Here is a 12,765-nt window from a genome sequence, read left to right as displayed (position 1 = left end):
TAAGCGGGTCTATTTTCGGTTTGTATCAACACTCGATTGTTCTCAAGTTACTTTTCTCTGATCGTACAATTAAACAATGTTACAATATGCTATTGCAGTCATTTAAGGCAAATTTAAAGAAAAAAATACATGGTATTTTAAACAGTAAATAACAATGACACACGATATATGGAAACAAAGAAGAATGGAAGAAATATTTATCATTGTTCACCTCGTTGTGCATGCTTCTTCTTTATTATTATGGAAACAGGATTTTACGTATTGATTCTCCCGTCTTGCCGCATACGTTCACTTGCAACACATTTTACAAGCAAATATTCGTTAGTAGAGCCATGTTACAACAGCTGAACTACGGTCAATGTCTGCTGATCGGAGAAAAATCGCAGATCAACTTTGATCGCAGGGACTGAATCTCAGTTCAACTTTTATACAACACAAAATCAGAGTTCAGCGTGACTGCAAATCAATTTTACTGGCTAATCGAGTATCAACTGTTTTATACAATCGGGCGTTACACTCAAGGTAACTTAATATATAAGGTAGCGCCATCCGAAAATTGCCGATCATGCACGAGCGCGTGACGTCATGTGGGAGGATCGGTTATGCTCGGTGCCCCTTCGGTTATGTTCGTTCGAGGCTTGGCCGAAGCAAACGGCCGCTATCATTTCTATGCGAGTTTCAGAGAGGGAAAGTGTTTCATTACTTTGAGGGGTAAATATTAATTATCATACTTCGGGACGGTATTGAGGTATTCCTTTAATGATTAGTAACATAATTAAAACATGCTACTTTTAAAAGAGGGAAAATTGCACATGGAAACGTATTGTAAAAATTCATGTTTCCTGATCGATATATTACAAAGAAGGTTGTCCGTGTTCTCATTAGAATTTCAGATTTCATCATTTCATAAATCGTATTATGATTTTAATAAGAAACGTTGCATGCTAAAGAAGAATTGCATAGTGAAATAGTTACAAAGAAAGAATTGATTGACAGATTTGGTTTATTTTTGCTTTTCTGTCTTGTTTTAAATGTGAAAGGAAAACCCATAAGAGGTAGTCCCCCCCCCTTCGATTTCTTTCTTTGTTTCCACAAGCAGGCCTCCTTGGCGTAGTAGTTAGCACATCGCACTTCAACGCCAGAGGTTTGAGTTCGAATCCTGACTTGGGCATGGATGTTTGTGAGTGTTCATTCATCATTTCATCACTCATCCCTATCTTCGCAAATTAGCCAAAAGTGGCACAAGAAGCGAAGTAAAATGAAGCAAATCAATCAATCAATATTTGTTTTCACATATACTATCACATTTACTAAATTCTCAATTTTCTCATTAAGGAAAAATCAATGTCTTACCCGATTGGATTCGAATCCGGGACCCCTGGCGTCGAAGCGCGATGTGCTAACCACTACGCCAAGGATATCGACAGAGGCCTCCGAGACACTACGGGCCTCACCGAACGTCACAGGAGTACTATCGGATTATAAATTATGGATATTAGAGTTTGGATAATAAATAAATAAATTATATAATATATAAATAAAAAAACACCCGTTCTTTATTTATAGAATCTCAAAGAGAGCGATAGTTTGCTAAACTAAAAAATAATCCTATTTTGTTCTCACGATGATAAAAATAGAAGGCATAATCAAAAATAAATTGGTAACTATAGATTGACACAGAATTGAATAAGCTTAATTTTGATGTAACTCTTTTTTATGTTGTTCTACTGATTAACTTTTAATTGGAGTCCAAACTTGAATATCCGTAATTTTTAATCCGATAGTACTCTGGTATAATCTATTTACAACATTTAACACAACGCAGTAAAAAGCCTAATATATAGTTTTCTGACTGAATAATTCCTTCTTATTCATTCAGAACGTTGCAATCATTTCCAGGAACATTTCAAATTTTACATAACATCAGAAAGTATTAAAATTATACTGATATACTTAAAATCCAATCTTTACCATTCTCCATAATGTAACTTTATTTTTGACATTACCAAGTGAAAGAAGCAATATACGAGCTAGATAAAATTTTACTCTGCATTTGAAACTTACTCTAAATTCGAAAGAATTCCCAACCTTGTTCATATATTTATTTACTGTACAATAATTTACGTACGGATCAAAGTTCCACATGCAAACATTTTTTGGGAAGTTTTATGTGGAGGAAGAATGATGAAATAGTTTGTAAGATAGTAGTTCCAGACTTTGAAAACGCAATTCCAGTTTGTAATTTGCAGATATTTTTAATTTCTCTGGTTCAAATTTGGCTGCAAGTTATCGTTGTCATAGTTCTAAAAAGTATTTTTTCGTATTAAGAACTTTACATACAAACGCGTGCAGAAGACGAGCCAAAGTGTACAAGTACTAATTTAACTAACTTAACCTACTCTAAATACTTGATGAGTGCTAAAAAATAAGGAACATCAAACTTAAATGTCTTAACCTATTAAATTCAAGCCTATAGAAATAGATTTCTGCTCACACGGTAAATGAAACGCTTTGAGAATATCTATGAAAATATCTTAGTTTAATTAAACAATAAAGGAGAAAAGTTACATGAACTCACAATGATTGACCGTGCAACTGTACGAATCATTATTCGTTAAAGGACTTTGTCCGCAGATTTTCCATTTCCATTTCCATGTCTGAGTTGTATAACCGGAAAATATACTCCAAGGCTGATATGCGACACACATTTGTACATTAACGAAGTAACTTGCATTACACTAATCTTAGATCTTGCTCTTTTTGACAGAAATGTACTACAAAGAAATAATGTAACATCCATTGGTTTATATTGAGTACAAGAGTACAAAATTATTCACAATATATTTGTGAAATACCAAAATTGAACAAAGTTGCAAAAATTTCAATGATGGGTGTAATATTCACTCATGCAATATTTACCATCGTGCATACAACGCTATGTAACTCGAATTGAAGATGTACTAAGTGAATTTCATTTCGAGAAATGCCCATTTCCGACAACGTTTTTCACAATAATGTGAACATACAAATCACAATCAACATCGGTCTGTGTTAAATGAAATTGTTAATAATTATAAATCCGACTTACATAAAATGTACATAACAAATCAATTAGGCTCACTACGTACTTCGCACTAGTTGAACACATTTTCAAGATATTGATGACTTTTCTTGTGGTACTGTCGGTTAGGTTACGTTGTAGATTTTGAACTTCTTTATTCAGTTATAGCAGGTTGATAGAGGTTGTTTGTAATATTTAATTTATTTGCTTCATTAAGCAGATGTGTGTTCCTCCTTTGTAAACGATTGAATATGTTTTCCAACAACGAACCATTGCTTGCAATTTGTGCATATACCTTTGTCTATATATTTTTCTCTTTTCTGGCAGCACAGTCTTTAGCTTGTTTAGGGCACGTCTCCTTATTGCATATCTTTCGTAGCGTACATCTCTGTAAACCTTATCAACACGTCCTACAAGCGAATCATATTGTGAAGATAAGTGTTTAGGAGAACTACTCCATTTCCTCGATTATTTGGTACTAAAGTAATTGGGTGTAATTTTAGCGATGGCACTGCAGTTGGCTTCAGCACGTTCTTTGGTGGAAAATACAGAAATTCTGATTTTAGATCTCGCACATAGTCTTCTTCACAATAATTGGCACTGCACACTTGCATTTTTTTTACATTTCGTCTACAAGCATGAATCCACTGTTTACTTATGCAATTATCGACTGGAAATCTATGATATTTTATGTCAGTTCCTTTAGTTTTCTGGTTATAGTTTTCATAGCTTGCTACAGCACAATTAGACATGATTGCAGTCTACAAGTACAAAAATACAATAAAAATAAATTGAACGCTACATAATCAACAACCTGCTTGTTCCGATTTTTGCGACGTGTTAGTAGCTAAATGTACCCCACACCAAACTTACTGCACATAGCAACGAGCACCGTCAAACCATTACCTTCTCTCAAGATGGTCTTGGTCAAACCCGATCCTCCCAGATGACGTAATGCATACGTACTTCACATAGCAACGAGCACCCCCTGCGTTACACTGGGTACTGATTACTAACACATATTAAAAATTCACTGAAAATGGTAGTGTGGGGGAACTGGTTTCTCCAGATGAATTCATGCAAGTATGAGGGAAACAGGGCTTCAGATGTACCAAACTGGCGTCTAATTTTCCTTTTTGCTCTCATCCACATGTTCTCAACATTTTGTGTATGGACCTGTGCATCATTGGGGTCTACAAAGTTTTCTTGGTGGACCACAACCTGATGTTCGTAGACGCCGCCTCCAATTTCGTTTATACGGTTGTAGGCTCTCCAGGCATCTGACACAATGATAGTGCCAGGTAGTATAAACCTGAAAGAGGTATAAAATGTTTTTAACACTAGAACGGCGAAGGATTTGATAGCCCGTAGAACAGCGGAAAGGGACCATTTTGACCCCTCATAAGGAATGCATTTAAAATTATAATTATTTTACAATGGGAACATATTTTTATTTTGTATTATTTTCTGCGCTTTAGGTATTATAATCACAGTATTTAGGTGGGTTTATGATATATTTTGATATCAAATAAAAATGATAATCGTCAACAACTGAATACTCCAGAATACGCAACATTTCACTACGGGAAACTGCTACTTGATGCCAATGTCCATGAAGACTTTCTCCTACCCCCCTTGAAGAGGTCTGTTCTTAACAGCCTCTTTTTCGCGAGAGGCTTGGATTGTAAATTTGTGACGTCATCGCGGACGCAAGCTTTCCCTCTGCCTTGAAAAACTCATTTGAAAACAACGATGAGTTGTCAATATTTTCCAATAGTTACAACTAATTTTTGACTCATTATATCGTTTACTCACTATAAGGAATTGTATTATTGTATTATTATTACTATTGTCTTTTGTATTTCTAGTTACACTTTTTTTGTATGCAACTAATTCCTATGTATTTTTTCTTAATTTTTTTGTATGTTATTTTTTTATTACGTTTAGCTTACTGCTCCATAAGTTTATATCATCTCATATGTATTATCATATTGACAAGGGTTAGGTGGCAGAGCAGCCCTTGGCTGAACCTCGCCCGCTGAATAAAGAAAATTTATTATTATTATTATTATTATTATTACTTTATTTCTGGGGCATGGCATAGATAGAAATATGTTTCGGGAAGAGTTCTTGGACGCTGCTCAATTATATCACATGTAATAATACTCGCAAAATTGTCTTGATATTACAATATCTGCCAATAATACTATAAGACCAAAAGCGTTAAATGGTCGACTTTCGATCTCGCCACCGAAGTTCCCGTGTCTTGGCCTGGACATGCTTGTTCTTCACCAATTTCATCCAATTATCACTCATCGTTGCGATTAACCAAAAGTGGTAGAAATAATTATGGATTAGCTATGTGAATAGAGGCCGGGAGGGCGTCTGACTGCTACGAGACAGAGTTCGATCCCTTATGTGTGTGATCTAAGGTCGGAAATTTTCCGGCTTTGTCCCTGCATGAAGCGACTTTGGGGTTCATCCAGCCTCAAATAATTGGGTTCTTGGGGACAACCCTTGGGGTGGGCTAAGTCAGCGGGAGCGTGATGGGATCGAATATGTGTGGTTAAGGGCACGGTGTAATGTGGAATGGGAACTTTACCTTACCTATATGAACAGTAAAGAGATGGTGAAAGAATACGTAACAAAACACATTCATTATCTACCTTCATTATTTTTATCAGAGATATGTGTTCTACTTAGAAAATTAATGTAAATAAATAAATAATGAAATGAGAAATTTATAAATTAACAAAAAGATTGATTGATTTGTTGTTTGAAGTCCAATTTGTGCACACATAGACTAATCGGGACTGGACCTACAGTTTAAAGTGGGATCCGAACCACTATGTGCCTACACCGGGTATCGAATTCGAGACCACATGATAACAAGGCGATGTCACGGTATCTAGTGACATGTAAAACGCAGTTCGATAAAAATTATTTTTGTTTATTGATTCATTTATGTTCAAATATAAAAGTGTGAGGTTCTTTATTTTGTGGATAAATTTGTATCCGAGCCATACGTCGGAAGTTGGGGACGGGTTTTTCTTGAGTGACAGCGGAACTGTCTTTTCAGCTTAGGACATGACATATTTGCACCGACACGGAGATACGAAAGGAATATTTTCGTCGAGACCGGGCTTCAAGTCAGCGGGCGGTCGAACCCATGTTCACGGATGAAAAGGTACACCAGCTGGAGCCCGAGCCTGCAAGGATCGAAGACGCCTCGGTGACCGAGTTTCAAGACAATGGACACAGGTCATTCGCATCTCCTCCAAAAGAGAAGCCAAGCCACTTGAGCGTCATTTTCAACGGAAGAATTCGAATCTCTCTTAAATACGCGGTGCTACCATCCCAGACACAGTTTTTACCCGGATTTCACAGAGAGAGCATCTCCGCGCTACACTCTCGCGTGATCATTGTTTTGTGTCCGTGGACTTTGTTTCCTTACGTACCGTGAGCGAATTGCAGATAGAGTTACCAGTGTGCGCCTTATTTTGGTGAAGATTACGCGGTGATTTGTTTTTGCCAAGCGAGGACTACCTAAGGATGGAGGGCTAAAGAAGATAGAGAAGGGGGCCGTCGCTCCCCCTGACGCCTGCAACGACGCAGAAGCCAGCCAGACGACGCCAAAACCAAACACTGCCCAAAGCCCGTTACCAGAGAGAGAGAGAGAGAGAAGGACGTTTTCCAGCTCGACGTTCCAACTGAAGCCCGCTACCAGAGAGAGATGATTGCAGATCGACATCCAATTGATGCCCGACGCTAGAGATATCCCGACCGGCGCGTGACCACGTGCACCCGACGCTAGTGACAAGAGGAAAGCCCGAAGTACTAAGGAGGTGCAAGTACAACAGATCGTCGCAATTATTCTTCGTCGCGATCGACCTTGGAGGACAATTTCGCCACAAAGGAACCGTGTGCAAGTCCCGCGTCCAGGAGAGATGAATGACCACGCCATGTAGCAGAGTCTGGTACAGTATACTTCAGAGGGTCTCATGTACATGTAAACGTGCGTCGTTAGTATCAACACCGTACAGTTAACGCCGAAGTCTCACTTATTCGCAAAGTTACTCAGGAAAAACCTAAACCTAACCCCGCGTCTGATAATTTTAGGTATTGTTATAAAAAAGAGTTATTTCATGTTCAGATGTGCTAATTTAATTGTCTGCATTCAGCGTTAGAAGCTCCATTTCATTTCTTTAATATTTAGTATAAATTGTCAAAGTGTGCTCCATTTCTTGTGTAACCGACCGCCCCGTCGCGCCATTTAATTTTGTCAATAGTTGACCGATGAGTCCTTTTTAATTGTGGAAAGCGTAGTTGTTTTTATTGCAAGGTCGTGTGCGTGAAATAGTATTATTTGTTGCATAGTGGTTTTTAAGGTAATTTTTGCTCGCGCCGACGATTGATTAGTGTATTCCGGCAGCTGGAGCCAATTAAGTTTTTGCATCACTATGTAATTGAGTAGTTGTTCTCATTGGACGAGAGAGGCTCGTGTGTAAGACCCCCGTCCGAGAAACTTGTATAATGTCGTCCTTACGACTCGATGCACACGTTCATTCGAACGAAAGATTTAACCACGCCGACCCATTGTCTTAGTTAACCGCTTTCCGAGGGCTGGCACTTAAGTTAATTTAAAAGAGCACAGGAGCTGGCAGATAAATGCCCTAAATTCACATAAAGGTTTAAAAATTAAAAGGAATGGTATGTTGATGAGAGCCATGATTTGTATCCATACTTCACATGTAAAAAATACCTCATGAGTGTGAAAGAGAGATAGAATGAATGTTGTGAGAGTGAGGAGGCTTTGTAGACAGTTGTTGATTGCAATATTTTTTTTGGTTGTTACAATATATATTCACTTTTTTACCGTTCGTCAGTGTTGTTATTTGACGTTTTTCAGGTACCAGATATTATGCTATTAGTGTATTTATGATTGTTCGAATCTACATATCAAAGGTAAACAAAACAGTGTAACTTTTCAAGGTATTAATCTCCGCCTCGCAATAGTATGACAATAAACGACCGTCTCAGTACCGAACTTGATAACTGGACCGTGAGTCACGACCGGTTTCCCGTACACATAACGACGTCTGGCCCCGTGCCGGGGTATGATTGACACGTCATTTCGGGGGCCGTGAGTGCACTCGTTACAGCGACGACGAGATAAACGAAAAGGTTGTTAGTTCCAGGTGATAAAAATATAACGTATTATTGTTATCATCATGCACTTATTTCCACAGACAATGTCCATACAAAACTAATTCATTCAATAGCCGGAACGCCAACCACAAATGAATGGACATGTGAACTACTTTGATTTTATTTGATTTAGTTAATTTTACTTAACTTTTCTGCCACTTTTGGCTAATTACGAAGATGGGATTAGTGATGATGATATGATTAAATTGATGAATCGACTCTCACAAACACCCATTCAGGGATTCGAACCCGGGAGGGGGCCCCTGGCGTCGTAGCGCGATGTGCTAACCACCACTCCGTCACGGTGGCCGGCTCATGGGAACTAATAATAATAATAATAATAATAATAATAATAATAATAATAATAATAGTAATAATAATAATAAAATCGTATTAAAAATGTAATGTTATTTATAATATTATTATTAATATTATCATCATTAGTGATTTTTTCTATTTTTATTATTATTATTTATGTTCATCATAAAAGCTACTCTAAATATTGTGGTATGATCACAAAGGATCGTGCGGGGTGTAATTAGTGACCCTTTCTCAATACACCTAAATGTCAACCTCACCATACTGCATTATCCAGGCTAACAAGGTTTTGGCGTCCGATTCCATGTTGTGCTGCCAGTATGTACTATCAATATGTACTTGTAATTGTCCCCAACAGCACTGATCGAATTTCTTTATTTTTATTTCTTTTTTCGGGCCACACACGGACAAAAGAAAAGTTTTGTTCAAGTAATATATCTCTTTCCTCTTTACCTATTATTAACAAGGTGTAATAAAGGATGGACTTTCGTGTATTATGTCGCAGCAGGAGCTGAGTGAGTTTCGACAACGAACAGAGTTAAGGAGCGTTCCGGCTCACTGATCATACCACAGACAATTGTCTGTGATCATATTGTAATCAAGTATTTTGCTTATTTAGTAGGTACTTGGCAACTTTTCCGGGGGAGCTTGACCTCCCGAACCCTCCCTCTAAATGCGACGTTGCATTGTTGCGACAACAATTGCGTACAAATACTAATCGAAAACATTCGTGCCTCCAATGCGCTTCCATGTAAAAAGACTGGCGAAGGAAGGAAGGTGCTACCACGATGACGTCACAGAATTCTCGCCCGCGGGGTTTGTCAGAAAGCCCAGTTATGGCGGGACCTTCTCAGGCAGGGGGGAAAACAGATTCCACGGACCTTGACTTGATGAGACATGTTCAGTTCAGGACGTCCTTCCTTGTCCAAGAACTCTACCTACATGACGACTTGTGAACTGCGACAAGTGGGAACATGCTATAAACGCAACCTACGTAACGCCGATATTTCAGTGCTATGCATAAATTAAACTTTATAGGGGTCAAATTGACCCCTCCCGCTGTTCTAGGGGTATAACGTGAAATTTCACTGAAATAAATTGTACTTTCTAGATAAAAGAGCAAAAAATTACGAAAAGTCACAAAATTTCAAGAAAATTATCAGAAAAACGAGAGAGTTATTAAAGGAGAAAAGTGACTCCTCCCGTCGTAGTGTTAAATATTTGAAAATAATGAATAAAATAAAACTCAATTATGAATTTTACCCTTTTCTGTAATCATGTACAGTGGCTCTCAAAAGTTTTAGGACAACGACATTGTATAATAGACAACCCAACTTTCACAAGGTGTTGGTGGATTGCCTGTAGAGCTGTAGAGCTAGGCTCAATTTCAGGGTTGCCACATGCACAATAGATATTTATGAAAAAACGTGAAAGGAATAAAACCAAGTATTATTGTATAAAACTATAAAATATATCAGCATTATATCGCAAATGACAAAAGTATTTCCGAAAGAAAGATTTTCTAGTACTGCTGGAAACTGCAGTCTCTTTGCTCCTTCCACGCAATCCCGATCTTCTCACGTGTTCATTGGTGGGGCCGTCTCGCGTCAGTACTTGCGCAGTCACTTGTTTTCAATTGCCTGCTACATAGATAACCGAGACGTAGTGTAATTCGCATACATGTATCAAATAAAGAAACTTATCTTGTACTGAAAATTCCATATAGAGTTTTAAATGTTTGCTACAGGAACACTTGACTGGAAACAGGATGACACAATTCCCTTGCCAAAAATCTAGTGGTTTGAAATTCATATGAAGACATGAAAATGGCGATTTAATAAATTGCAAGTTTAAACGAAGTATTTCGTAGATATTCACGTAGGCCTAACCTCGCGTAGCGCCGTTATAAAATTATAAATAAAATATCCACAGGCACATTAATACTATTACAAAGAAAGAAATTCACAGTTAACTTTCAAATACAATAAAGTAATTCTAGAAGTACAGAGTTATTTGAAAATTTTGATCTCTTATGTTCTTCTCTCCTTCTTCTCACCCCTGTTTCTATCTCATATCGTCTCCCCTCCTCTTCTCGTCTTCTTTCTCCATCCCACTCTTCTCCACTCCCCTATGCTCTCATTACTTCCCTCCTCTAATTTTCCTCTTCTCCTTTCGCTTCCTGTCTCCTCTTATTTCCATTCGTGTAGACTCATCGATTCTCGTTATTTCAGAAAGTATTTTGTCACTTGCAATATAATACTGATATTTTAAATATTTTTATGCACATAATACTTGGTTTTATTCCTTTTGCGTATTTCATACATATCTTTTCTTCATGTGGCAACCCTGAAATTAAGCCTAACTCTACACGCAACCCACCAACGCCTTTGTAAGTTGGGTTGCCTATTATAAAATGTCGTTGTCCTAAAACTTTTGAGAGCCACTGTACAATAGGGCCGTAAGAATGCACATGCGCAAGATACACGCGTGTTGCGAGGCGGAAGTTAGGTTAGGTTACATTAGGTCATGAGCCCTGCAAACGTATTTAGATAATAGACTCTAAAAAAGAGAACTGTCAACGTTGTAGGTCTTCCGCCTCGCGAAACGCGTGTATCTCGCACATGCGCATTCTTACGCCCCTATTGTACAATATTACTGGAATTTTGTAATAAAAAAATTGTGTCCTAAGCAAAAATATATGCTCCAATTAGATGCACATGCATAAGGAAAACACACCATGTAGGTTATTAGAAACTTCAGACAAAGGCATTATTTCAAAAGTTGAACCCTACTCACCTTTCAATTATGTTGGATAAGGTTTCTGCTGTCCTGTCCGGAACCTCAACCATAAAACATTTTCCGGTACCTCTTTCAACACCTCCGAAGACCCAGTGCCCCTCTCGCCATTGACCTCTATGGTACTTTCTGTGAAAGAACTTGCTTTCGTCGATCTCCACCACTTTTGACTCACCATCTTCATTCAGCCCACCAATCACTGTGGGATTGTCTGTCAAATATTGTTCGCAAATATCTCGGCAAAAAGAACACCAGTCCACAATAGTGTGTTCGGAATGAACTCCAAGCCGAGCCTCATACGCAATGTCACGCTGGGGGTAGTCTCTGGACCATCCGTACATTATTTTAATGATCTGCTTTAGTGTCAGGTTACTTCGACTAAAAAAAGAGTCATTCCTGATACTAGCAGCACTGCGACACTGCTTGCACATCCAGCGATAACCATCAGCTCGCTCAGCTCGCTGAATAAATGACATCTGTATTTGGCAGTTCTGGCACAAATACGAATTGTGCAACAGACGTCTTTTTGTCAGCCAGATGATGGTTTCCAAAGATGTTCGGAAAGCCAGATCATCCCAGGTAACCATTTCGTTCCTGATCACGTCATTCCCCAATATCTCTAAAGGATTGACTATGGAAGTCGGTGCAGGAACGCCTCTTCTGCCAGCCATTTTAATACACACAAACTGAACTGAATGAAACTTATAAAATTTACTTAATTTACACTAAATATCGCGCCAAACGTACACTGCTCGAAATGTTAAGTAACGAACCGAAACGGCAACAACAATCAATGACTAGCAAACTAGAAAGAACCGCTTAGTCCAGAACGTGAAACAGAACGTCGACGTGCGATTTCCAGCCCTGCAAACTTAAGAGTATAGAAGGAATAGAGAGAGCCTAAGCATGTTTTCTGCTCGAGGGGAAGGGGGTGAGGTAAATTTCGTCATCTTGGGATGTGTCACAGTTACACAGCTGAAGCATTGGTGGAAGTAGGGATTTGGACGGTATTGCGAATCTTGCACGCGCAACCTGAGCCCGAAACAATTATGTTAAGAGTCGGGGTTCGCTCCATTCCATGACTTGTCGGTTTTTCCACGTCGCAACAAAGGGTTCAGCTCGTATCAGTGGCGCAGGAACGTTTTTCATTTGGGGGGGTACAAAATTCAGCCTCCCCTACTCCCCTATATATATATATATATTACTTCACAGGTTTCCATTCCTGTATAATGTTAAGGCATGGGGAATATTCCATTTTAGAACAGCACGCACGAATTTCCTGTTATTTAATGCTAAATTTGAACAAATAATTTTTATTTCTTTGTTTTTCTTAGAATTTATGATAATTTAAGATCAGATAATAATTCCGAAACATATAAAGC

At 38.3% G+C, this 12,765-nt stretch overlaps 1 protein-coding gene across 1 annotated transcript in view; it reads right to left on the bottom strand.

Moving 5' to 3' along the window:
* The window catches only part of LOC146002760 (uncharacterized), a 39,909-nt gene extending 27,855 nt beyond the window's left edge, over positions 1–12,054 (bottom strand). Inside the window, exons 1-2 of the mRNA XM_083140695.1 lie at positions 11,384–12,054; positions 4,238–4,373 (exon numbers count right to left, since the gene is read on the bottom strand). Of these exons, the coding sequence (XP_082996821.1) occupies positions 4,238–4,373; positions 11,384–12,054 (807 nt within the window). The remainder of the gene's footprint in view (positions 1–4,237; positions 4,374–11,383) is intronic.
* Between the last annotated feature and the right edge of the window lie 711 nt (positions 12,055–12,765).

The sequence above is a fragment of the Lepisma saccharinum genome, chromosome 19 (genome assembly GCF_977018435.1).
Source record: "Lepisma saccharinum chromosome 19, izLepSacc3.1, whole genome shotgun sequence".
Taxonomy (NCBI): domain Eukaryota; kingdom Metazoa; phylum Arthropoda; class Insecta; order Zygentoma; family Lepismatidae; genus Lepisma; species Lepisma saccharinum.
Note: the sequence above shows the minus strand (reverse complement) of the source record. Positions and strands in the feature narration are given on the sequence as shown.